This window comes from Sciurus vulgaris (assembly GCF_902686455.1).
Source record: "Sciurus vulgaris genome assembly, chromosome: 14".
Classification (NCBI taxonomy): Eukaryota; Metazoa; Chordata; class Mammalia; order Rodentia; family Sciuridae; genus Sciurus; species Sciurus vulgaris.
Genome location: NC_136475.1, coordinates 12,853,281 through 12,880,840, shown reverse-complemented (window position 1 = coordinate 12,880,840; position 27,560 = coordinate 12,853,281). Strand labels below are relative to the sequence as shown.

The 27,560-nt window shown below is 46.0% G+C and overlaps 1 protein-coding gene across 2 annotated transcripts in view; it reads left to right on the top strand.

Moving 5' to 3' along the window:
* Window positions 1-27,560, top strand: part of NCK2 (NCK adaptor protein 2) — a 140,008-nt gene that overhangs the window by 80,057 nt on the left and 32,391 nt on the right. The window contains exon 3 of one of the 2 annotated variants that reach the window (XM_079111019.1): window positions 17,298-17,536. In XM_079111019.1, coding sequence (XP_078967145.1) covers window positions 17,311-17,536 — 226 coding nt within the window. In that variant the 5' untranslated portion in view covers window positions 17,298-17,310. Of the gene's footprint in view, window positions 1-17,294; window positions 17,537-27,560 lie in introns of both variants that reach the window. The other variant, XM_079111018.1, reaches the window with a different exon arrangement.

Below are 27,560 nucleotides of genomic sequence, written 5' to 3'. Positions count from 1 at the left end.
GTTGAAAATAAAAAGGTAAAAAGTGATGTTAATCAAAATAAAGGAGGAATGGTTATATTGATATCAGATAAAGCCACTTAATAGAGACAGTTACCAGGGACAGAAAGGGTCACGGTCCGCAGAGAAGCCAGCCTTCCTGAGTGAGCCTGCTGCAGCAGCGCAGCTGTGAGAGAGGCAGAGGGAGAAGCCGAGGAGTCTGCAGCCACCCTGGAGGTGCCGCGGCCCTCTCGCTGGCTCTTAGAACCGCACAGAACCTCGAACTCGACACCAGCGTCAGTGAACAAGAGCCAGCCGACGTGACCCCTACCCGGTGGCAGCACAACACCAGCCAGGATGGACCATGACCTCCACCGGAAAAACACAGGGTGTTCTCTGAACTCCCAGTAAAATAAAATTTCTCCTTTTTCTTTAAAACAGCAAAAAAAAAAAAAAAAAAAAAAAAAAAAAAAAAGACAATTTCAAAAGGTCACATGTGATTCCATTTACATAAAATCCTCAAAATGACAGAGTTACAGAGAGGGGGATCGGTGTTTATCAAGGGGTGGGGAAGGAGATGGGGTGACCACACAGGGCCAGCAGGAGGGAGCGCTCTGCCTGTGGGGTGGTCGTGTGTCTTGGTCGCAGTGGCGGCTGCCGGGTCTACACGTGATGGGGTGACGGGACCACGCAGGCAGTGCTGCCTCAGTGTCCTGGTTGGTTACTGGGCTCTGGTTGTGTAAGACGCCACCCTCAAGGGAAACTGGGCCAAGGACACACCTCTCCCCACTACCTTTGGAAATTCCAGTGAATCCGCACTTACTTCAAAGTCTTCAATGTTCTTGAAAGGGAAAAAAAATTTAAAAGGTCAACTCATTTCCTCCTCTTAGAATAGGCTGTAGTCAGTGATCTAAGAAATTTCCAAGTTTACATAGGAGTCCGGAGTTAAGCTTAAGAGGAAGATGGAAATGGGATGGGGGTGGGGCGTTGGGCTCATTTCAAGGTTGCTGTGGGGTGTTTTCCTTATCAGCAGATTTCCCTGTTCTCTTATTGGGGACTGTTTTGTTTTCATAATATGGTTTTAGTATAATTTACCTTGTAGTTAATGTTGATTGAAAATAAAAGCCGTGTGCACAGACCATAAGAATACACATGCCCAGTATACCCTCGTGTACACATACACGTGTGTTTGTGTGCACACACATGTCAAACTAATGTGGCATGAAGTATTTAAGGCTTTTTTTTTTTTTTTGGTACCAGAGTGAACTCAGGGGCGCCTTAACCACTGAGCCACATCCCCAGCCCTGTTTTTTATTTTATTTAGATAGGGTCTCACTGTCTCTAAATAAAGTACAATGAGTTGCGTTAAGCCACGCTTTTGCTGAGGCTGGCTTTGAACTCGTAATCCTCCTGCCTCAGCATCCCGAGCCACTGGGATTACAGGTGCAGGCCACCATGCCCAGCTGTTGTGACTTTTAATTCTAAGAAGACTGAATAAATAGAAGGCTCTGTAAATCATGCTGGCTATTGGAAATGAAGTGCCTATTTTCATGGCTCTGTACACAGGTGCACTGATTCTGGGGTCAGGAGACCCTGGCTGGAATCTCAGCTTGTCCTTTTTTGACTGTGGCATCTTGAGCAGGTCACCAGCGTGCACAGCCTGGGTCCCTTGTTTCTAATGCTCGCCCTTTGGCTGTTGTGGAATGCAATAAGGTCCTGCCTGTGTAAGCTCCTGAGAAACAGCCTGCTGGGTGCAGGGAGGGCCATCATTCGCTCACCTTTTCAGCTGCACCCTCAGAAAAATAGGAGTCACTCTCTGAAATGTTATCTTTCCATACAAACTGTATCTCCGAGTGGGAGTTGATGCACTCATCTCTTTGGGGCTTAGACCTTTCCAAAAATAGGTAATGTTTTTACCAACACCAGATGAACTGCTGCCTTCATTGGGGCCCCAGCCCTTGGTGGCAGTCAGATGGCAGTGGAGCCCAGCCACAGTGGCCCATGGCCCGGGAAACTCCAACAGTGACTAACCAAAACGGTCGCTCTGAATGCCCCTTTCTCTTTGGCCTCTGTGCTTTCTGAAATTCCCATTTGTAATATTTGGTGGCTAAAAAACACTCAGATGTCATTTATAAACTTTTGGGACACAATAAAACAGGTCCCCACAAACCTACCTCCCGACTTAACAGGCCTAGAGGGTTGTCAGTCCTGGGATGCTCCAGAGCTCTCCTCGCCCATGGCCTCCCTGCGGAGGTCTTTCCAGACTTCAGAAGCGTTGTAGAGGTAGTGCGGAGCTCTCCTCTCGCCGGCGCGAGCTGCCCCCGATTTAGCAGCTTACATGACTGCATGACATTGGTCACAGCTAATGAACCAGTGTCGGCACATCGTGATTAACTAAAGGCCAGGCCTGATTTGGGTTTTTAATTTTTTACCGACTGTCCCTTTCCCGTCCTGGGGCCCGTCCTGGTGCCCATCCTGGACCTCCCACTTGGTTTGGTCCTCATGTCTCCTTAGGCCCCTCTTGGCTGTGACACTTTCGCGGCCTTTGCTTGTTTTGACAGCCTTGACTGCTTTGAGGGTCCAGCATGTCGAAGTTCCTTTATCCCGAGCCTTTCTCATTACATCTCCTGAAGGATTCGTATTGTCAGCCTGACTGTGGTGTTGACCTTGGCCACCCTGGGGTTTCTCCTGCAGAGTGGTTCTTTTTCCACTTCCCAGCTGGGTTCAGGTCTCCAGGCACCACCCAGCCCAGGGGTGGGGAGTGGTGCTCTGCCTCCTGAGTATTTAAGTTATTTAAAATCCTTCTGAAGGTGTCTCTCCCCACCCCCCACCCCGTTTACTTATGTTCATTCCCTTGCTTTTTAAAATTGATTTCACCACTTCCATCTGTAAGTGTGAGTAGCACTGTTTTGTTTTGCTTATTTTAGGGTTTTGTAAAGATGGAACCAGGTCACGTGTGGTCCCCGGACATGTCCCCTCCATTCCTTATTTCTGGAGTCACCTGTGTGCTTGTGGGAAGCTGCCTGGCTTCATTTTTATGACCGTGTGATACTGAATGTCTGCCCGCTCCCCCGGTCTGTCCCCTCTACTGTTGATTGGTTGTTTATTGCTGTCCTTAAAGCGTCATAAACAGTGCCCTGTGGCCACCGTGGTGCAGGTTCCCGGATGCTCTGAGGGTGGCTCTGGAACATGAGTAGGAGGGGAATCACCCCCTGCACTCAGCCTTGCAGGGTGATTCTGAATTGTTCTCCAGATCACTTATTCCATTTACTCTCCCGCCGAGTGCGTGCACCGCCCTGGCTTCCTAACTGCCCAGTACTGACCTCCTTCACTCTGACTGTGCACAGCTGGTGCTCCTGGGGCATCTTGCTGGGGTTCAGAGGTGAATGAGTTCGCTGGTTTTTTATGTTTATCCACCCTTCCCACTGCTGGTCTGGGCACTGACATACTGTTGGCCTGCTTTTCACTGGCTGGGGGGGGTCTTTCCTTGTGGAATGGTAGACATTCTTCTCTGTTCCAAATGCAGGTCTTTTTCCATTATGCAGGTTCCAGGCAACGGTTTTTAAAACAAGTATATCAAATCATATTACCATGTCTGAAACCCCATAAGTCCTACATACAAATCCACTGTGACCCCAGACTTGCCGTTTACCTAGCACACGGTCTTGTCCTACGCTGTGCCAACGGTGGGCGCCACTGTTTGTAAACTTCAAAATGTTCACAAGAAGAGGACCTTGTGTCCCCGTCGTTCTGCTGATCGGGCCACGTGCATTTCGTGTGGTCTCTGCGCTCAGCAGCCTGTTTCACTTAGTCTTTGATAAAGACAAAAGCAAGTTTTTTAATGCTGGCATTTAAAGTATTTAAATCATTTTTCACCAGGGAAGTCATCAGGTCTGTGGCTGTGCCTTCTGAGTAACTTCCTGTGTTTAGCTGAACTATAATCTTCCATTATCTGTTGCTGAATGAATCAGTTGCTGAAAAGACCTGGAGATTTGCCCTTCGTTATAGATCTATAATTTCATGAACATTAATGTGTGTTTCATGTACTTTCACCTTTTTATTCAAAGAAGCTGAGTAATGTCGAATTTGAATTTTTTATGGAATTCTTTTATGGCAAAAGATCTCTTGATATATAGAATAACAATGGAGACCACAAGAGGTGGGATTGTTTCAAGTGAAGCATTTTAATGGAACTGTAAAACAGCACAGTAGTGTCAGATGCACAGTTCTGCAGGTGCCTTAAGTCCCTGTATTGCCTGTGGTGACAGAGGCCACAACCTCCCCAGTAGAAGACGTCCCTGGGCCACTTACCCATTCACTCCTTCAGATGATTGCTGAGCGTGTGCACATACCTGACACCTGCCATCTGCTTGGTTTATCAGGAGGCCCAACTTCTTGCCTTCTAGGAATTGTGCTTAGCATGGGAAATAGATGATTTGTAACTAAAAATATGTGTGAAGTACTGAAGTGGCGAAGAGGAAACGGGCTTGGGTCTAGAGGGTCACGTGGCAGCTGTTTTAGGTGAGAGGCAGTGTGGCTAGGCAGAGAGTTGGATTTAATCAGGGATGGGTCTCAGAGAGGGAGGAAGGAAGGAGCTAGGGAAGTGACATTTGTAGAGAGGCCCCAAAGACAGGGAACAAAGACACTTGCCCAGATCTGGGGAGGACCCTTCCAGACCATAGGACCATATACAAAAATCTAAGATAAGACGAGTTTGGGGAAACAGCCCAAAGTCAAAGAATTTTTTTGGCCTTGGGTTTGTGTCTGGTGTGATGGGAGGTGAGTGGGGTGAGCAGAGGAGGGCCACAGATGACCTTCAATTTTAAAAGAATCACAGGACTGCTTCCAGGGACCTGGGCTTGGAATGGTGGGAAAGGGAGACACGGTCAGGTAGAGGAGAGAAGGTGCCAGGCCTGAGAGGAGGTGCTGGCTTGCAGCAGGCCACGCAGTGGAGGGGCAGGAAAATGGTTGGATTGGGGGCACGTTTTGAAGGCCAGCCTGTGGGGATTGCTGTGCAGTGGATGGGGAGTGGGAGAGAAGGGTCTGAGCCATGGGTCTGGATATTTGGCCTGAGCATCTGGGTGAGTGTTCATCTGATATGTCACTTACTATGAAAGGAATCCCGCAGGCAGCTCGGGAGGTGCATGCCCTTCCCTGCTTATTACTTTGCCTTTCTTGGGTTTGGAGTGGGGAGGATCATGAGTTCTGTTTGAACACATGAGGTTTGAAGTGCACACTGGATGCTTATGGAGATGTGCTGTGGGCAGTTGGAGGTAACAGTCTGGCAGATGGAGCTGGGCTGGAGATCTACAAGTGGGGACAGCATACCGATGGTTCACAGGGCCAGGAGGTCAGGTGCAGCCTGGCTGTCCCTCTGTCTCTAGGTCAGAAACACAGAGTCAATAGCAGGGAAGGAAGGAGAAACCACAGGGCAGCCCAGTGAAGCATGCTGGACAGGAGGTTCAGCTGTCACTGAGCATGCAGTGGAGATAAGACCACTGGGTGTGGCAGCATGGTAAGAACTGCCAGTTAACAGGAATCAAAGAGCAGATGGGGGAGGGTGGAGGCTGCAGTGTGGACAGGTCTCTGGAGGACTGCTCTGTTGCCCTAGAGGGGAGGGATGAGAGCCAGTGCTTTGGGGTGGAGGCTACTGCTGCATTTCTATGGAATGATCCAGAAGGACACAGCAACTGGGGAGCTGAGACAGGGTAGGATTCAGTGCGGGGGAGGACTGGGCTTCACGGGGAGCCCAGAAGCTCACCCCAGTGACACAGAGGTCTGTGGAGTGTTCTAGGCACAGCAGGGGAGGTGCCTTCTTCTGAGAGCTTCCTCAGGCCTCAGCTGAGAAGGCAGGAGGGGAGCAGCCATTGTGGGTGGAGAAAGGTGAGAGAGGCCCCTGAAGGGGAGGGAGCACCCAGGGATTAGAGGTTAGAGGGACTGGCTGTCCCAGGCAGGTGCAGAGAAGGTGAGAGGTGGACTTAACTGGAGCTGGGATGTGGGGAAGGGGAAGTAGTGCTTGTGAGGGTCGTTTTTATTTTTTAAATCTGATTATAAATGTAATAGAAATCCAAAACACTGAAGAAGTCCTTCGCATTGGATCCTGCATACTCCCAATTCTTTTGGAATGAAAAATGACACCGCTTAAAAGTCAAAGCCTGGAACACTCCCTGCATGTCACTTATGGCCCGCTGTTCCCCACACCTGGGGCACGCGTCTGCACTGCAGCACAGGGTTCTTAAATGCCTGCTTGCTGCTTTCAGTGCTGTCAGGCTGAAATCTCGGTAAGTGCCCCTGACACATGCCGAGTGTCCTCTCACCCAGGTCAAAGGCAGACACAGCGCTGGTAGTTGCAGGGAGTCTCACAGCCAGGCCTGGAGCAGGGTGCAGGGTAGCCGGGGTGAGGACGGTGTGCTTGGTGGACAGGGGAGAGGTTAGTGGGCTGGGTAAGTGGGGGTGGGAGGGGGCGAACTGAAGCTTACCGTGTTTTCGGAGGGGATGAGTTTTCAGGGGGATGAGTCCTGAGAAGTATGTTAGGCAGCCAGGAAAGGTTTTACTTAAAATCATTGCTTGGCAAGAGGGGCAGCCTCATGGAAATCAGATATCACCAGGCTTGAGCAGAGGTTTTTTTTACATCCTTCAGTGACATATGACCCAGAAGCCAGGCCAGAAATCTACATTATGGTCACCATAAAAAAAAAAAAAAAAAAAAAAAAAAAAAAAAGAAAGTATCCCTACCTCTTTACTTTGTAGGGGATTTGTGTGTAAAGTGTAGAAAAAGTGGGTGTAGACACTGCTGTAAAATCAGCCACACTGATTGTGCGACTACGGGGAATATACAGAATGAGTCCGGAAGATCTTGTGCCAGAAAGAAACGTAGTGCTCAGAAAACAAAGAAATGAGCAAAGAGACCCCCAGCGATGGTGACCTATCAGGAGGACCCAGGAGCCCACTGAAAAACCTCCGAGTGGCCAGTCGGAACAATTTGAGCAACACAGTGAAGTAGGTTGTACTTAATTATAGCCCAAAGTATAAAATAGATAGCCATAAGTTCTTATTGATATAAATAAGTGATCAAATAAATTAAAAAGTGTGGGAAGAGGAGTCTCCCATGCAAAAGAATTTCAAGTGACTTCCGAAGCTGCCTGTCCCCCAGGGGGTGACGTGTCACTCCCTGCCCCTGAGTGTGGGCCCTGCTTAGAGACTCTCACAGAGTGCAGCCTGGAGAGAGGAAGAGTGTCTTTATACAGGAGAAACCTGGCTGGTGGCCAGCGTCAGCGTCACCTGTCGATGGCGTGCGTCCTTGATAGGATCTCCCTCCAGGGTCTTCTTCCCCACAGCCCAACCCCAGGCTAATCGGGGGAGACATTTCAGAAAAATCCCAATTGAAGGACATCCTACAAAATACCTGACCAGTATTCTTTAGAACAAGGCAAGTCTGAGAACCGTCACAGCCAAGATGCATCTAAGGAGACGTGATGACCAAATATAGGATCCCGATGGGATCCTAGAACCAAAAAGAGAGATTGGGGGACAACTAAGGGTCTCTGAATGAAGTGTGAACTTCAGCTAATAATGGAATTAATTGTAATAATTATGCCATACGGAGGCAGATTTTCATGAGAAAAATTCAAACGATTTCAAAAGTAGCATCTAAAAAGAATCAAGGATAAATGCTAGAAATCTTGTTTTCTCAGCCTGATTTCTTGAATGATAGGATTTACTGAAAAAAATTTTACATTTGGAATAAATAAATATTAGCATTTATCTTTTCACAATCGCTTGTGGAAGGTCTGTGTGGTGGTTAAAGCCACAGTAGCCAGATCCTCTCCTCTGTGCTGGGACCCCCCCATGGACTTGGATGTGGTCTAAGCATATGGGTGAGGGTTCCTATCCCCACGGGCTGGGTACAGAGTGGCTTTCCACAGTTTTCTCTTCTATTAAGTAGAAGGTTCTAAAACAGACATAGTGCTTAGGATCATGGGCATACGCCAGGTAAATTGGAAGAACTAAAATGACTGCAGACATTGGAAGACCCAGATAATATGTTATGTGCTTTTAAAGCACGACATTTCCTGTTTCATTCAGCCTTGCATATTTCAAGATTAGACAGGGAATCATGAATAGTAAGATGGGGAAGGAAAAAGGTCAGGTATTGGTGAATGTAGCTGAACTCATTTGTAAGAACTGAGGAAGCTCGTGACATTTACACTTGCTAAGTTTGTGAGTTGGATGTTGAAGTTGTAGAAGTCACAACTCCTTTGATGGCTGTGGGGGAGGAGAGATGGGAAGGCCTAACAAACCACTAAAAATTTGTCCACTGTGGGAGCCGTGGATGTGCACTGTCTGAAAATTCTTCACACATTCTAGTATTCTAAAGGAGAGCACATCTCACCAAAGGCACTGATGTTCCTCTTCATTAATGACTGTTTTTCCATTGCTGATAGTTTTCTCTTTGCCCCCTGGAACATACTTTGAAATGTTCCAGCTTAGCAGAAAACAGTGGCCATGCTAATAAGCCAGTGCAATTTAGACTTCTGTTTTTGTTTTGTTCTGTTTTGTTTTGTTTTTTTGATGGTACCGGGAATTGAACCCAGGGGTGTGTTTCTTATTTTTTATTTTTTGTTTTGTTTTTAATATTTCATTTGTCGATTTTTATGTGGTGCTAAGGATCAAACCCAGGGCTTCACATGTGCTAGGCAAGCACTCTACCACTGAACTACAACCCCAGCCCCTATTTGTTTTGAACAGGGTCTCACCAAGTTGCCCAGGCTGACCTTGAACTTGGCAGTCCTTCTTCCTGAGCCTTCCCAGTCGCTAGGATCACAGGCTGGAGCCACTGCAGTTTGGACTCCCTTGCTCATAGGTATATTGTATAACAGAATTGGTTCATCAGATTGACAGCAAATCTCTAGAATGAAAGCACTCGGGCGTCTCTTCGCCTTCCCATCTTTCCAATGCACTCAGTGTCTTGAGATGCTCACGGGGAAGCTTAGAAAATGTGCACTTCCAGGTTGCTCTTCGGAATGCTGATTTGCCTGGATATTTTCACAGTAAAATGAGTTGATCCATGCCGAGCCCCTGAAAACCGGTGGATAAGCTCACATTTTCAGGTGCTTTCTTACTGAGTGTTTAATTTAGACCAATCCAGGATGTTTAAAAAAAAAAAAATGTACACCTCATGCCCAATAGGATGGCTGCTGTCAAAAAACCAAAAATCAGAAAAAGGGCAGGTGGTGGCAAGGACATGGAGAAATTGGAGCCCTGGGCACTGTTGGTGGGATTGTAAAATGACACAGATGCTATGGGAAACAGTATGGCAGTTCCTTAACAAAGTATAAAGTTGTCATGTGATCCCACAATTCCACCTCTGGGTAATACCCAGAAAATCAAAAGCAGGGACTCGGAGAGGTTTGTGTCCCCATGTTGTCATCCCAAGTGGTCAGATTGACAGACACAGAGAGCAGAGTGGGGGTTTTCAGGGCCAGGGGAAAGGAAATGGGCAGCTTTTTGTTCTGTGAGCACAGAGTTTCCATTTGGGAAGTTGAGGAGGGTCTGGAGATGGATGATGGCATAACAGGGTCAATGTACTTAATACCACTGAACCGTGCACTTAAAAATGGTTAAGATGATGATCTTTATGCTGTGTGCATTTTACCACAATTGAAAAAATTCTGTGGCATATTGTGCCTTTGAAGATCTGCTGAGTACTCTGATCACTGTTTTAAAAAGGGGGCAGTGATGCTCTGGGGCCATGGGTATGTCCAGTGGGGCAGGGGTGATGCCATCATGCCGTGGATCCTGCCCCTCTGTAAATGGAGACCTGGGAGCCCGGCCACCAGTGGGAAGTGCATGCACTCACAGGGGGTGTGGAGGACCAGGGACACTGTGGGAGGAGGAGCAGCAGCCAGTTGAGCACCCATCCTACCTACTTCAATGTCTTTTCCCGTTGGTTGGTTGTGTGGAACCAGCATCAACAGGTTTTTAAAATTTATTTTTTAATAACGACTGGGCTGCACTTTGTTGTCTGTGAAACGAGTTCTAGTAAGTGGTTTGGACACATTAAACTCTCCCCCCACCCCCAGTACAAGCAGATGTCTTTCATATTAGCTACAGCAGGAGCATTAGAGAAGGGAACTAGCATGTCCCCAAGACCAGCTGAGACCTCTAAAACGTCCCAGATAGGATTCACAGCACTGTGGCATCCAAATTTTAGAGCTCTACCTTTGAGCCTTGGCTTGTCTTTTAAAACCTCCTCTTTCTTTTAAAATGAAACACGTAATCTAATGCAAATATATTTTCGGTCCCTGTGAACATAACACTCAAATCCAGTAAGCCCCCTGACTTTGGCATTCGGAGATGTGGATAGAGCAGTACTGACTGACAGTCTTGCACAGGTTCCTGGCTCCTTCCTGTGGTTTTCCTCATTTGATCCTCGCGGAAGCTCTGACCTCCTCTGCAAACACAGAAATGGCGACTGTTCAGGCACCTCCCCCCAAGGTCACCCAGCTGAGTGGTACAGAGGCTGGCTTTCAAACCCTGGCCTCTTCCAGCGAGAAGGGAACATTCTTAGATGTAGTCACACTGGTGGCTACAGAAACTGTCACAGTTTCAAAGAGCATAGAGACATCACAGGCCCCACAATCTTGAACCATCATCCAACAAACCCAGAAAACAAATCATTGAAAGACCCTCTCCGAGGTAACGCGTTGAGCAGAGCTGAGGTCTTGCTGATTCGAAGGTTCTGTCCTGCAATATTCAGCCAGGCTTAGGAATAGGCGCAGCTTTGCTCCTGACCCTAGCGGTGCTGAGGGGCCTGCTCCCGACTCCTGCAGCGGAGAGAGTGCCAGGGGAGCTGAGCCCTTCACCCTGTCCTCTGGAGTCAGCCATCTTTACGGTTCCACTCATGTAGTCTCCCTTTCCCCTCCCCAATAAAACATTTAAAAACAAGTAAATGCCTTCCCAAACCATTCCTGGAAGCTCGGCATACTGCCGTTTCTCCCTTAGTCATTTTACTTACCCTTTGTCAAAAGGAAACTCCTGTTTTTTGTTTATCAACATCCATTGTCACCTTGGAATTTATTTTTTTAAGCAATGCAGCAAAATTCTGCTACCAAGTAACACTAGCAGGCAGTCTGAATAATAGATAAAACCCAAGCTTTGTGATAAGACACTTCTAGTGAGTTTGAATCCCATCTTGGACAACTCTCTGGCCTGGCGGCTCGGGTGAGTTACTTAGTATCCTCAAGCCCTAGTTTCATCATTTATAAAATGTATTTATAGGCATATCCCTTTCAGAGGGTCACTATGGCCCTCTGGCGGGCTCGTCCATGTTATTTTCTTCTGCTGTCGCCACACAGCCCTGAACCCCCTGGTGGCACTGGGTTCTGGCACCTCTCCATCTGTTCAGGGAAAGGTCTATTGTTTATTTTCTCTTTTACATGTAGTGTATTTTTATGTCTTTAGGAGGTAGTAAGACCTTGACTCTTGTCACAGCTTAATTAACTTATTGAGAGTTGGAACAGCCACTAGGTTCCATATTGCGTCCTAGTTAGAGTTGAAGTGTATTAGCTGTAATTAGCGATACTGCATGTAAAAAGCCACCAACTGGCCTTTCTGTTCCCCCACAGGAGGCCACAGGTTCCTGCCAATTCCTGTCAATTTACTTGGCATCTGGCAAGTCTTCTCTGCAACATAACTTGAAATTTTAATCAGGAGTTTTAGTATTTTTGTTGCTTCTGAGACACTTCCATGAGCCAGTCTCCTTAATGCAATATGCACAGTTTTTAAATATTTGCAAATACGTACCCATGGAGGAAAATATTGTAATAAAGGGCGGGAAAACATAGGAAGTATTCCTTTCTTCTCGCCGACCTTAGCACAGTTACCAGTTCCATAGTGCTGCTGGAGGAAATTGCCACAAGCTCAGTGGCTTGAAACAATACCAATTTCTTCTTGTATCAGTTCTGTAGGTCACAAGGCCGGCACAGGTCACACTAGTTTAAAATCAGGGTGTCACCAGGGCTGTGTCCCTTCTGGAGGCTCCTGGGAAAAATCTGTTTTGTTTTTTTTTTTTTTTTGACCAGCTCCAGGGACTGTCCTCATCCTGTGGCAGCCAGGTAGCATTTTTAAGTCTCTCTGACTTCCCTGCCTCCCTTTTCCACTGACAACACCTCTGTGGTTCTGTGGAGCCCTCCTGGATAATCCAGGGTCACCCACACCTCTAGGGGAGTTATGAGCAACCATAATTCCTGCTGGCTTTAGAATCTAACACGCTCCGGTGCTGAGTATTAGGATGTAGACATCTCTGAGAGGCACTTATTCTGCCTACTACATCTAGTAAAAGCCTATATTTGAGTATGTTTCCGTAATTAGGTTAATTGCATTCCCCACACCTGGACATGAGTGTTACAAAAAGTTCTAAAGATCCTTAGTGAAAAAGCTAATATTTGAATAATCCAAACTCGTGTTGAAAAATCGAGGGATGACTTTGTAAAAACATGGTTCTAATTTCTTCTGCCTACTTACTCTCTATATAAATGATTTTCCCACATATATAGACCAGTATGTTTTGGGGTGTCTGTATACATAAACACATATAATGCATTTTCCTGAAATTTTTAGTGAGTATCCTGGGAGTAAAATGTTGGACTTGTTTTGTCTACCTGTGCGTGCCTTTTGAATCATATGCGTCTACCTAAGGTTTATATTATAAAATGGGACCGGCAGTTTTTAAAAGCTGTAGGACTCTGGTCTTCTCTGTGGAAGGCATAGTGGTTAGAAGGTGAATGAAGCAGATGAATGTTAACTTTGAATCATTAGTTTGCCTTTTCCTTGAACTTCCATTAAACCAGGTTGCTAAAGCCTCAGTACCATCGTCGACACATGAGGAGGCCTCCCAGGCCTGTAAGTGAACAGGTCATCTCCTGTGGCACTAAAGGCTCCTTAGGAAGTAACTCAGAGGCCAGAACAGGACAAATACTGATTTCTACGGAGAGGTATTTCTTTCTCTTTTTTTCTTTTTTTGTTGTCGTTGTACTGGGGATTGAATTCAGGGGCAGTCTACATTGAGCTACAGCCCAGCCCTTTATTTTTTGAGAGAGGATCTCACTAAGCTGTGCAGGCTGGCTTCAGACTTAGATACTCTTGCTTCAGCTCTTGAGTCGCTGGGATTACAGATGTGCACCACTGCATCCAGCCTCCAGGGAAGGTGTTTCTGAGTAGATGTCACTTACTCTCAGGCTTAGATAACAAGACAGCAGGTAACAGGTCCGTCTTGTCCCCACAGAGAAACTTGGTGCCCAAAAGGCAAATCCTTGTCGAATGATAGAAGAATTGGGCAGAAGTGGCCCCCACCTTATATGTAGGAAATGCCCTGCTTTTTTGAGTGTCTCGGTGATCTTAGTTGCCATTTTTGAGTCTCTTCTGTGCCGAACAGCAAGCTCAGGGCTTTCTTTAGAAGCTCCTGAGTGAGTCATTGTTATGCCACCTGGTAGGAGAGGCAGCTGGGCTAAGCAGAACACCAGCCCATACCTGCTTAACATTTAGTCCCACTTTTGCACGACCACCTTGCCATGTTCCCTACCTTATGCCATAGCAATCAGATATACCTCTGGGGCGAGTATTGCTATTCCCTCTTACGGAATAAACTCAAGTCCAAGGTGGACTAACAGTGCAGTTAAGTTTAGAATCCCAGACCCTTGACTCATCTTCTGTTCGCCTTTATGACCTAGCAGTTCAGCTTGGACCCTTGATATTGTTGAAAGTATCCCTGACCACTTAGGGACTTTGTGCCAATACTGGCTCTTATGAGAAGTACATAATTCAATAAGATACAACTTATGCTTTTAGAAAGAAAATAGGGTCCTAAAATAGGATAAATGTTATTTTAGGGGGTAATGGAAACTGTTGAGTCAAAAATGCTACAGCTGTTTTATTCTGTTTGTTTTAAAATCTTCTCCCATTGAAGACTTAAAAAAGCAGCCTCGTTTGTGAGGTTTTTCTAAGAGCTGCTTTTTTAAGCATAACTTGGGTTTTTTGCCAAATCTCTGTTCTAGCACAGTCACCTGACATAAAAGATGTGATCTAGCTACAGCGTATCAGATTTGTTGACTCCTTTCTATGGGAGCTAGACCCCAGTGATAAACTAGTTGTAGTAAATGGAGGCAAAAATTAAATTGCCTTGAACTGCCTAAGTTGGAAAGAGAACGGTACTTTATGCTTTGATCCTATGTTCTATGATTCTATCCTTAGAGTCAAACAGAATACTGTCTCCAATTTAAACGTTAAGTAGTCGTTAGAATGTACTACGTTAGACCTCTGTTTTTCCCCTGTTGGAACTTATCCATATTGGAAATCTATGTCAGTTTGCATGTCTGTTTTATTGTGGACTAGTGATTCATATCCAGTTGCTTCCTGTTCTAGTGCAGCCTACCTATGCCATAGCAATTTATTCTTGACCGAAATTACCATGTTTTTCCTGTTGGACTCCTAAGAAGTACCTACCTGAGGTCTCAGGGGGAATGTCAACTCTTTATCCAGCATGCAAGACCCTTCAGAATGGGCTTCCAACCTGCTTTTCCCAGATGTGTTGGTAAAGGGCAGTCAGAATGATTGATATTATTTTTATTTTATCTGCGCATCGCTACAACTCGGAATCAGAACGAGGAACCAGATGGATTGGTTCCACTAGTTCACTGCAGAAAGGAGGACTACTGAGTCAGCCTCATAGGCAGAGAGCTGAATTTGTCATGGATTTGGAGAAGCAGTGACTTTCAGTTGACCTTCGCATGGCCAAGCGGAAGTGTTTAATGATTGGTTGATCTTGAACTGCAGGTGGGCCATTATGCTAATGGAGCTGTCTTCCATTGGCTGGTTGGAGTAAAGCACTTGTTGATTGGCTCACTCTCTGAAGCACACTCACTGGTGTAAGGTCGGCACTGATTGGAGAACTTCTCTAGAGTGTGGCGGTTGTTGACTGGCTGGTTAAAAAATTGTTTTAGAAATTGTATGATTTTTTTAAAAAAATTGTATCATCAAGAAGCAGACCTGGTATTCAAACGGAATGTTTCTGGGTCCCTTGTCCTGTTACTGTATTTCCCTTCTCCTTTATGTAAAAAAGAAAACCTGTTCTTATGACTTAATAATCTAATCTGCCATAGTAGGTGGGTAGCTGCATGAAATGGATGGAGATTTTCTGAATGTAGATAACGCTCTGGTTTAGACCCAAGCTTTGTATAAACTGCCCTCTTGGATGTTTGTCTACATTATGCATCAGGTTTACCTTTCTCCTTCCCAAAAGGTTTGTCATCTCTAAATTTGGAAGTCGACTTATGAAAGAGATTTATGTGTTATTTTAAATGTCTTTAGCAGACAGTGTCATGTCATTTAAAAATGGTAGTCGTGCTTTCCTGTGGCCTGTGTCATAAGTTCCCTCCATAATCCTGAGCTCAGCCCTATAAGATAATAAGAACTCATTGTGGGGGGAGGAAACAGTTTTTAGTTGAGCATCTTTTCTTTATTCCTTCCTTCCTAAATTTTGGGAACTGTCTAGCCAGTGGAAGGACTGACTATTGAATATTTCCGCTGGAAGAATACTTCCCCATCTTATACCTAAGAAGTATGGGGTTGCTGAAATTATACTCATTTAATTTATCCCAGTATATTTTTGGTATTTATTATTTCCCAAATTGACTTTACTAGATAGATAGTATTTTTTTATTATTTTAATTTTGGAGTAGTTTATGTTACATTCACTTTTGATGTTGTGTATCTTATGTCTTGACAAATATATAGTGACATATGTCCACTCTTATAGTATTAAATAGAGTAGTTTCACTGCCCTAAGAATTCTGTCTTTGCCTACTCATCCCCTCCCGCAGCCCTGGTAACCACCGATCTTTCTACTGTCTCCATAGATTTGCCTCTTCCAGAATGTCATATAGTTGGAATTGCTTTTCATGACACTTTTTAAAGGACAGTAAGGCAGACTTTATTCATAATGACTACTGTAGTGGATTGGGCAAAGAGATTGAGTCCAACTCCTAATAAACACCAGGAAAAGTTGGGAATGGGTAGCTAAAGGGGCAAGAAAATTACTAAGAGGAAACTTTGTGGGAAGGGTAGGGTTCTAGCTTAACAAACCTAACAGAATTCTTGCTGAAACAGGCTAGGGTGATCAGACATCATGTGGAGGAAGGAGGAAGGTGAAGATCCTAATCAGAGAGTGGAGGTGGGGGATTCTGTCCACATCAGTTTGGCAGGATTCTTGCTAACAGTGGGTGATACAAACATAGATATAAATACATGTAAGTCAAGGCCTAATTGTGAAGAGGAGTCAGAGGAGTCTGACCACAGTGTGGTCAGTGAGAGCCTATAGGAATTATCCAGTACCCAGGCTTCTCAGATGGGCATCCTTCACCTACTGAAATGCATTTACAGTAATTCCTGTCTTTTTGTGGCTCTAGAGCTTGTTCCTCTTTAGTGCTGAATAGTATTCCATTGTCAGTACATACCTCAGTTTTATTTATCTATACACATAATGAAGGATCTTCATTGCTTCTAAATTTTGGCAATTATGGATAAAGCTGCCATAAACACCTATGTGCAGGATTTCTTGTGAGCATCGCTTTTCAAGAAAAATTTACAGGGAAGTTGTAAAAATGACATAGAGAGTTCCTGTATATACTTTATTTAGTTTCCACTAATGTTAAATGGCGTTAACATATTCACTTTTCCACTAAGGTTGCATTGTCAAAACCAAGAAATTAACATTGGTATATTTGTATTTCCCAGACCTTGACTCAGATTTCACCAATGTTTACGCTTCTTTTCCTTTTTCTGTTTCATGATCCAATTTGGGATACCACATTGCTTTAACATTGCATTTTCAATTTAATTCCCAAGTAGTGTGGGTGGGTTATACTTATTAAGTGCCTTGGTAACCTCAGCATGTACCAAGACAGCAAATAAGAACCTGTCAGCCATGAGGAAGTAATGTTATTTAATCGAGTGAGCACATTTCATGATAATATTGTCATCTCAAATGATTGGGCAAGCTTGTATTCGGTTTTGGTGGATCGTGCAGGATTCCCAGTGCACAGCAAGCAGTAATGCAGGGTTTGTTCAAGGTTGCCGTTTCTAAGCAAAATATGAATGCTTGTGGACAGAAGGTCATTTCAAGGTCGAGGCCTTCGATGTCCTGGAGACAGCGGGTAGCAGGGCTGTAATGAGTTCTGTCATCGTCTGATGTCGCAAGCTGGTCCGAGGGTGGAGTGTTCAGGTGGTCCTCTAATGAGTGTCTCCACGTGTTTTGCTGGCAGAAGGACTCCATGAAAGATGACAGAGGAAGTCATTGTCATAGCCAAGTGGGACTACACTGCCCAGCAGGACCAGGAGCTCGACATCAAAAAGAACGAGCGCCTGTGGCTGCTGGATGACTCCAAGACGTGGTGGCGGGTGCGGAATGCGGCCAACAGGACGGGGTACGTGCCGTCCAACTACGTGGAACGCAAGAACAGCCTGAAGAAGGGCTCGCTGGTGAAGAACCTCAAGGACACTCTAGGTGAGTGCGCCCCGGGTGGGGAGCAGGAGGCCGCGTGCCTTTCACGGGAAACGTTGCAACTTCCTGTTTTACTCACGTTCTTGTTCTTTTAAAAAGGTCCGTTTGAAACGTTGACACCTTCCTCGTTGCCTTTTCTAAAATCTATTAAATCAGGGGATGAAGATGGAGAAATACGTTGTGTGTCATTTCACGGAGGTTTTAGAGTTTGGAGTTGTGTGTAAATTGACACTTCTGTGCTTTTGGACCCTGGCACAGGTATCTGTCTCCCCGCATCGAAATTCCAAAGGATACGGAAGTGGAATGGCCACCTCCAAAAGTGTCCACGGTGCTGACTCTGTCATTCATTCCCTCACGTCTTCCCTGTCCTGCAAAATCCCATCCATTTGACTCTTAATGCATAGAGAAGGAAGCAGTGGAACTGCCCCACCCCCAGGTCGATGATGTTTCCCAGGCACTTGCTGAGGGCAGGTACCTGTGTGATGTCAGTGGACACCTCGGCTACTCAGGTGGACGTCTCCAGGAGCTCTGTTCAGTCCTCCCTGGCCTGGTTCTCTGCCTTCGTGCTTCCTTTTCCCCCTGCTGTGTTAGTCTGTGTTATGTCACTATAACTAAATAACCTGAGGCTAGGTAACTTCTGTTTTTTTTTAAAGATTTAATCTGGCTCACAATTTGTTGTGCAAGTTTGAAAGGCTGGGTCTAGCACATGGCGTCATGTGGCAAGAGACAAGAAACGTGTGCATGCACTTTTTATGTGTGTCCTAATCTCTCTCTTTAAAACCACCAGGATTCAGTCATGGCGCTCCAGCCTAATGAATCTACCTTCCTCATCCTCCCAAAGGCTCTGCCTCCTAAACACCATAGCAGGATTCAGTTTCCACCCTCCTGATACCATACTGTGCAAGTTAAATTTCAGAAGACAGGTCCTTGTTGGACACACTCAGTCCACATCTAAATCCTGTCACTGGGTTTCATTATACGGGAACTGCCACTTCCCATCATGTGAACATGAATGACATCTAGCCTTACCTTCGTATGCACATGGGACTTGCTTGCAGTAGTTCCTGCTTCAGATGATCAGAGAAAATAATTACGAGGGTTCTTTGGAAGAGTGACTGATCTGAGCTGACATTTTTAAAGCCATCATTACCACTGTGAGTACAGAGATGTTTACAGCCAATACTGCTGGGTTATCACTTAGAGGTTGGCAGTTGAAATAGTATTATCACCTGGACAGCATTTATTTAGTTATTTCTTTTTATGTCTAACAAAAGGATTTACTTCATTTTGAGGGGGATGGTAAGGAATCAATGGGAAAACTCAAAATTATACACCAAACGTTGTGAGTGTTGCGAATGTTCATCTTTCATTTTCTGCAGTCTTGAAAGGTGTAAACTCTCTGTTGAAAATCATGTAAAGTCTTCATTTATTGGGTAGGGTTTTTGTGTTACAGTTTTTCTCATGCCTTGGAGAGAGAAATGATATGCAGAACTTTATGAGTCACACCAGGTTAGTGACCATCAGATTGTGAGCCTGATGCAGAAATTCCATTTTTTATTGGGAGTCTGGTTTTTTCCACTGAACTGTCTGCCCTTTGTCTTTTTTCTTTCTTTCTTTTTTTTTTTCCTTTTCCTTTTTTCTCTTGTCCTAAGCATGGCACATGAAAGAAGCACTCTTTTCCTACACTTGGGACTCTTTTGCGGGGGGGGAGGGGGAGTACCAGGGATTGAACCCAGGGGCACTCGACCACTGAGCCACGTCCCCAGCCCTATTTTGTATTTTACTTAGAGACAGGGTCTCACTGAGTTGCTTAGCACCTCACTGTTGCTAAGGCTGGCTTTGAATTCGCCATCCTCCTGCCTCAGCCTCCAGAGCCACTGGGATTACAGGTGTGTGCCCCTCTGCCTGACTCACTTGTGACTCTTAATTAACTCTGTGGTAAAGAGATGATGGCAGTTCGGGTACATAAATACTGTAAGATTGTCTATTTTTTCCAGTTTCAGCCTTTTATAAGGTACCTTCCTTTTGGTGATGCTAGACATTGTTGACTTGTTTTGTCTCCTTTTATTTTTCTTTTTAAAAATATTATTAGGATTCTAGTAAAGCATGAAATGCCCAGAAATTGGTAGGTGGTGAATAAGGCAAGGCACGCCCTCTGGGTTATCTCGAAGTGCTTTTTTAGGAGAAAAGATGAAGTCACAGGCGGAAGCGTGATCCGCACCCTCTCCCCCAGGAGTTCAGTCTCCCCGAGATGTGGTCAGTTCAACACGTCTGTGAACACCCAGGAGCTCGGCCTCAGGCCTGGTGCTGGCCCGCTCCGCTGTCCCTGACAGATGGCCACCCAGCTCTGCTGGAACACTTAGACTTCTAGTCAGCCAGTTCCATTTTTGGAGAACACAGATTGTTAGAAAGCTCTTCCTTAAATAGAATCAAATTTTTGCATTTCTTTAACTTCCTCCCCTTGGCTCCCATTATGCCCTCTAGGGCTGAGCCCAGCAAGTGTCTTGGAGAGTGACAGCTCTCCTGTGGCTTCGGTCTCAATTCAGGCCACACTGTTCTTTGGAAATATTTATGTTAAGCATTATATATTGTAAAAATACAGACAAAACTATGTTTTGACCATCCAGGCTTTTTAGTATCCATTGATATTCATAGCCTCAAGTCCTTTGGGGTCAGTACTCCATCACCAGGGAGAAGTGGTCCCATATTTAGGGTGTTTTTGTTTTGATGTGTTTATTATGCTCGCTGAGAGTTTGCTATTTGTTGATGACGAGGGATCTTGTTATTGCTGTGTGTTTTTCCCCCCCCCCCCCCCCCCCCACTGGTACTGTTAGAAGCAGGATCAAGTGGAAGGGGAGGCCCCCTGACCAGAAGTCCCCATGTGTAGTGACTTCTTCATACCCTGACTTCCACACAAAGCTTGTAGACAAGAAGGAAGGTAGGCACCTTTCTGTAGCCCCACTTGCCTCTTTTTTTTTTTTTTTTTTTTTTTGTAAAGTTTGAAGCCGAAGTATTCACAGATTTCTATTTAATTATTGTCGTCAGTGTGGCCTCAGAGTGAGTGTGATTTTTATAGACCACTTGTGCAGAGAGCAGAAATGGTTTCTGCTATACTTTGGGAATACTAGCAATGTTGAAAACTATACTGCATGCTTCAAGGTTCTATTATCTACTGGTGGTATCATCCACATTGGTAATTTTTACTGCTGTGGCAATCCACCTGATACCAAAATCCAAGGTTTGGAATCAGATGGCTCTGGACTCCCCCACAAAGTCTCAGCGTTATGTTACAGTTGCAGATAATGGCAGCTCTCTACAGCTCCCTCCTGCTCTCTTGTACCCAGCTACCAAGCTGAAGTTGGTAGTGAACTTCATTTGTTACTTAGAATACTTTGTTAGAGCAACTTGATGAAAGCAGTACCTTTAACAAAAAGATCTCTCTCTTTCTCTCTCTCTGACAAAACCATTAACATTCTTTTCCTTTAATAATTTATCATCGAATAAAACAATATAAGCTCTTATTTTCACACAGGCAAAACATTTACACACTGAATCTCCTCTCATATTCAGCTTATGATCATGAATAGTCAAGAGAACTTTTCCACAGATAACAAGGAGCGATTGTCAAGAACAATTTCTGCGGGCAGAATCCACTTGATATCTTGAAAGGCGCAGACTGCACAGTGCTGAGCTCAGCAGTGGGCGGTCTCGGGCTACCAGCTGGCCTTGACAGTGCAGCTTAACTTACAAAACCCTGTGAGCTGTGTTTTAAAAGCACCGTGCCATATCTTCTGAGGTGGAAAGATGCTCCCAGAGAGGCATTTTTTAAAGACTTCCTTGCAAGTTACTGAAGAGCAGCTATTATCAGTCTGATACTAACTGGAGTCCACCACAGTCCCAAAGGCTAATTCTCTTCTCAGTGGCTCACTCACGTTCTGGGGACTGACCATAACCAGGAAGTTACAGGCCATTTATAATCCAAAGGTATCTTCCTTGGGAGGGTTTGTTCATAGGGATGCATGCCTGTTGCTCACTACCTCTTTCAATGTCTCTAGCCAGAAAGTGACCTTCCCTGGCGGTTGCTGTTCCAGCATTTACTCCAGTGTGACATACATAAGGCCAGTTAGAAACCCATCAGAACTCCCATCCCAGTGATTCCAAACCAGACCCTAGAGCACAGGGAGGCTGCTGAGACAGGCTCCCCAGTGCTTGCCCACCTGTAAATTAGCCTTTCCCTGGTTTTGGCTTTGCCTTTGGGCCCAGACTTTAGCATCTCCGTGGGAGAAGTTGACACAGTTATCAGAGGTTGGGTTTGACTTTGGCATTAAACTGATCAAAAATGCAAGAGTACAGCTGTTTGATTCCATTATATAAAGTCAAAAAAACAGTTCAAGCAAATCCTTGGCGTTAGAGTCAAGGTAACTCTGCTCTGAGGGGAGGAGGGTTGTGCGTGACGGGGCACAAGGGCCTCACAGTGATGGTGTGCTCTACCTCGGACCCACCTAGCAGGTTCATGGACACACCTACTGCCTGAATACACAAGCCATACGCTTATTTCTGTAGCTGCCAAACTAATGTGTTTTTAAGAAATTTGCTTTAGGAAAGTATCAATTCCAAACACCCACCATGAGTAAAGGCAGAACTCGAAAAGAAGCTGCAAACTTAGACCCTGCCTGAAGTTGCCTTTCCGTTTGGAAGAGGATGGGAATGACAGGCCATCAAATTCCTATTGCACAGTAGGATGATTGCTAAGATGAAGTCTAATGGAGGCAGAGGAGGGACAGAACCCACAACTGCAGGGAAATCCTGCACAGAAGGAAGTTTCCAAACGCAGACTCTAGAAGGGCTCAGAGACTGCTGAGCAGGGAAGAGGGCTTTCAGGAAACAAACCTTTATTAAACGTGCCTGCCTAATGCCAACCTCTGTCCCAGAGGTCAGATGGATAGGGACCCTGCTCTTGGGGAGTTTTGTTCAAACTCAGGAATCTGTGAGGCCCCGTGTGTCTCGGCATGTGGAGTAACATCATCTTGCTGGGGCATGAAGTTCACAGAGGGGAGGTAGGTAGAAGATCAGGCCTATTTGGTAGCCAAGACTGTGCATGCAGGCCCTGGGGGCTGTGTACCGGAGTTGAGCCTCTTAGCTGGGCATTGACGAACAAGCTGAAGATTCGTGCAGAGGTATTCACGATTCTCTACAGGGCTGAGGAGGAACCAGGAATGGAAAAAGGGGAGGCCCAGGAGACAAGCATCCACTGGGCCAGATGGGAGACCAAGCTGTAAAGCAGGCAGGCAGAGGAGCGAGCTGGGAACTTAGCAGGAGGGGTGGGCACCATGTGAGGCGCCATTAGGAGAGGAGGAGTATAGGTTGACCCCTGCTGCCTGCTTGTGCATTGGGGGCAAGGTGACATTTGCCAGAATGCTTGCCTCTCTTTACCTGTGTGACCATTCTCTACCCTCTGACTTGTAAGACAAGCTCAAAGCTTCGTTGCTGCCCTTGAGAAGAATGAGGGATTGGGGGCCAAGTGGTGAAGGAGGGTCTGTCCTGGTGCAGGAAGCGTGTAGGCAGAGGCAGGAACAGTGTACACAGAAAACCATGGAGCACTTTAAAACGAGTTTTCAGTGAAAACTAAGGAGATGCATGCCTCTGTTAGGGAGTAGAGAGCATTAGGATGGCATTCATTAGTGACTTTTTATACCTTTATCAAGTCTGATTTTAGATTGTGGGAAGGCTAATAAACAAATTCCACATATATCCCTGCCTATGTGTGTGTTGTGCATCTGAAGATGAGACACAGGGTATCTTGGACGGTGCACATGCTCCACCACTGAGCTGTAGCCCAGCCCAAACCTGCCTGGTTTTAACACCAGTCGTCCGTAGAGCATTATTTAAGCATTAGGATCGCCAGTCTTGAATGGCGTCGTATACAGGCTTCATGTGTTTGTCAAAGGAAGTGTGACTGGTAAGCCTGGTCCTGAGTACCCCTGTGGGGTAGAATGCCCACCATGGGACGGTGTGCTGGACCCAAGAGAAAAGTCCTTTCTGTTCTCATGTGACTGCTGACTTAAAACTGTATAGCTGTTGGTGCCATTTAGTTTTCTCTCATTTTAAAGCACACCTGTTTGTCACAAAAGACACCACAAGTGCTTTAGTCACACTCATTAATTTGTATTAAGATCAGACTGTCCTGGAATTTTCTGATTCAGGGTTCTGGCTGTAGAAAGTAGTAGGCAGGAATCAGAGCGGCCAGGCCATAGGATGCAACAGAAGACGGGCTGTGCCCAGGCTCACTAGCTGCCTGCAGCCCTAGCTTGCTAAATAAACATAATAAGAGCGACAGCTTGGAATTATGCAGGACTTTACCCTTCACCAAGCAGTTTACCCTTAAATGCATTTTCATATTTTTCATAATAAAGACTCCAGAATTTCGTCTAGGAAGGATCTGGGCAGTGAGAAGGAACTCTTGAGCCTGCGTTTCATACTAAGCATACCATTGTGACTTAGTTCAAAAGGAAAAATGCTTTTCATCACGTTGTACATGAATTTATGAAAACATGAATTGCTCATATAAAGGTAGGTGATACCACCCCAGGTTTGCCTTGATAGCATGGCTAATTACAGATGAGAAAATTCGGCCTGAGAGTGGCTGTGTGCCCACCCTAGGAACTCAGCAGTTGTAGTTAGGAGGCCCAGAGGGAACGTCAGCTCCAATCTGAATTTTTTTCTTACTCCCAAGTTGACCATCTAGGTTAGGGGGCGGGCCTCTCCGTGCATTTGAGGGGAGACTGTTCCAGAGGCAGCACTTGCAGAACACCACAATGCCAAGTTCTCGATTTAGAGGAAAGGCGAGGGTCTGATTTGCAAAACTTGAGTGAGGACAGAGGATTGGGTGGTAATAATGTACCATTCTAAAGTTCCTGGGTCCCGTGAATGTCCTTGTTCAATGAGTGTCCTGCCCGGTATGATCCTGGGCAGAATACTGGGGTGATAAGAGTGGTCACCAGCTTCGTCTTCAGTGGGTCAAGGAAAATCACATTCTTTGCACTGTTCTTATACCCCTTAAAATATGTGGATGCATCAGGGAATGACTTAGAGGTCACTCCAGGCCATAGAGAGAGCTCATGGCCCCAGGTGTTGTGACCTGGCCTTCCAGCTCTGTTGGGCATTTATAGTGCTTCCAGTGACTTCGGTTTGGCATAAGCTTTCCAGAGACCAGAGAGTATCATCGAGCGTCTGCTGCTATGGGATCTAAAATGTGAGGAAAACACCAAACATCAAAGTGTCCACCTGATTCTTCATCCAATGGTTCCCCGACTCCTGATTCAGGATTTCCTCTTCATTATTGAACAGCCTGTCCAGGATGCACGTGAGGAAATCCTTGCTTCTTGCTGGATCCACTCTGATCCAGCTCCATCTGTGCGTTTGGTTTTAACAGAGGTAGAGTAGGGCTCACTGGGGAGCTCCTGGGCTCCCAGCCTTCCCTGGTTGCAGGGAGAGGTCAGGGAGTTCTCATCTTGGCAGTCGAGGACTGGATCTGTCACTGGGTTCATAAATGTTCTCACGGGTCTGAACAAGGGCAGGACTGTTGAGGTCAGAACTGAAATGTGGGTAGTGAATGCCACAGCCTGGTTGTTGTGGAAGCCAAGTCTGAGTTCGGGTTGATAATTCTTCTCTCTGTCCTTTCAAAATCCCTCCTAAGTCCCTGCCTTCCCTGCTGGGTGACCTTTGAAAACAATAACCAAAGGCTTTGAAATAGGGCTGCAGGCATTGTGTAGGGGTCGCCAGTGTAGCAGGTTGTGTTTGGATCAGACTCGAGGGCCTGGTCTGGTGTTATTTCATCTGGTTGGGATATGAAAGGTCTAGTCCCTGACTATCTGAACTTGTAAAGTAATTGGGGAAATAGTGCTGGCACAAAGTACTCCTCATTCAAACTGTAGCACAGTCTCTGCCTGTCCCGTTGGACACTAGGACTGAATCGTGTAGTCTGGCACCTGTGCATCAGAAAGCAGCATGACAGTGGTTAGGAAGGAGGACTCCTGGAGTCTAGAATACCTCCATTCAGCTAGCAGGTTTGTCACCTGCTGGTTGAGTGACTTTGGGTAAGGTGTTGAACTCTAAGCCTCATTTGCATGATCTCTGTAATGGGCAAAGCCACTGCTTGTCTCTGCTTTGAAAGTTAAGGGAGGTCATTCACGTAAAGCAAGACTCTGATCAGGATCAAACTCACAGAGAGCTAGGGTTGGCTGACAAGGGAAGCCTCAGCCTGAGCACCAGCTACCCACATGGCAGAGAAGTGTGGAAGGCACTCAGTGAGCCAGTGGACTCCATCAGCGGGAGCCCTCGGTGTTTGGGGCTCCCACACAGCACGAGCTCCGAGCTCCGAGCTCCGAGCCATAGACTTGATTCCATTTGAAAAGAGAACTCCCAAGGGGTTCCACTTGGCTAATGGAGATGACCCTGGAATTGTGTGGTAGGCAAGCCTGGTCTTCAGTCTGGGACTGAACCTATCAGCAGAGGCTGGGGATGAGTCCTCAGAGTCACCCAGGGATGACATCTTCAGCCCTGAGCTTAGCAGTGAGAATGGAGGGTGACAGAGAAGAGGGGGGTTTTGAATTAAAGCCCCTGGGACACTGTTGATTGGGTATGGGACACTTAGAAAGATCAGTCTCAGATGACTCAAGGGTTTTGAACCTGAACGAACAGCAGAAGGACTCAGAGAATTAGGGAAGCAGGAAGAGAAACTAGCCAGGAGGACAGTCCCCATGTGGGTTTGAGCTGAGGGCAGATACCAGCGGACTCGCCGAGCAGGAAGCTGCAGGTCTGGATCTCCAGCTCAGGGGACACAAAATTTCCACTGTTGTTCTGTCATCCTGCCTTAATATACCACAGACTGGGTAATTTGTAAAAAAGAAAAAGAGACACTTGCTTCTCACAGCTCTGGAGCTGGAGAACTCCTGGAGGGTACGCCCTCCTGTGCCTTGTCCCATGGTGGAAGGCAGACGGGCAGGAGAGCGAGCGCCAGAGAGTCGAGAGAGCAGGAGCAGCGCGCGCTCGTGGTAACCAGCCCACTTTCGAGTTAGCACACACATCCACTGATGAGGGAAGTGCCCCATGACCTGGTCACCTGGAGATCCCACCTCCCCACACTGTTACATTGGGATTAAGTTTCCAACATGCGAGTTTAGGGGACACATTCAAACCATGGTACATACTTCCATTAGTTCAGTAAATTTTATTTTTGGACTCACGGAAATGATGTCATGTAGCATCATTCTAAGGCAACTCCTGAGGTACCTCAGCCAAACTGTCAAGTCTTTCTCTTGTCTTGAGGACTGACCTCAGGCCTCCTGTCTACTTCTGGCTATTTTCCTGTCCCCTTTGGACATGACTTTGGCCTACCAAACCCAGAACTTGTGAACTTTTAGGAAGGATCTGTGACTTCTGCCCACAATCCCACCCCTCCCCTTTTCTTTGTAAATGGATGACTTTGGACACAGTTAACATCCATAGAAGAATAACTAGAGAGCTGAAGAGAAAGACAGGAGAAAAGAGCTGGTTGGTTGAAAGCCACCACTGCAGCCTCCCCTGCAGGAAGGCCCACGGAGACCTGGTGATAGCGTCACTGAGGAGCGGGTGGCCCCCACACTGAAGTGAAGCAAAAAGCTCATATAGCAGAAAAGCCCTGGCCAAATCCCCCAACTGAGTTTGCATGCATTTCCCCCATAAATGGACAGCATTGGTTAATTCCTTTCAAGCGCCTCATTTGTGACAGATACTACTACAGGTGCCCACCCACAACTTTATCTCATCTTCACTATAACCCTAGAGGCACATAATAATAACCTTGCTTTCATGTAATAAAATTGAGACTCAGAAATTCAGTGACGTACCCAATGTGGGGGGATTGAAGCTTGAACCCAGGTTGAGCTGACTTCAACCTCTTGTTATTGTTTAGTCTCAGGACTCTGATTAGGGGAGGAGGGAGAGACGGAACCTGCTTGGTTGTTGGTTCCTGCACAGTATTGAAATC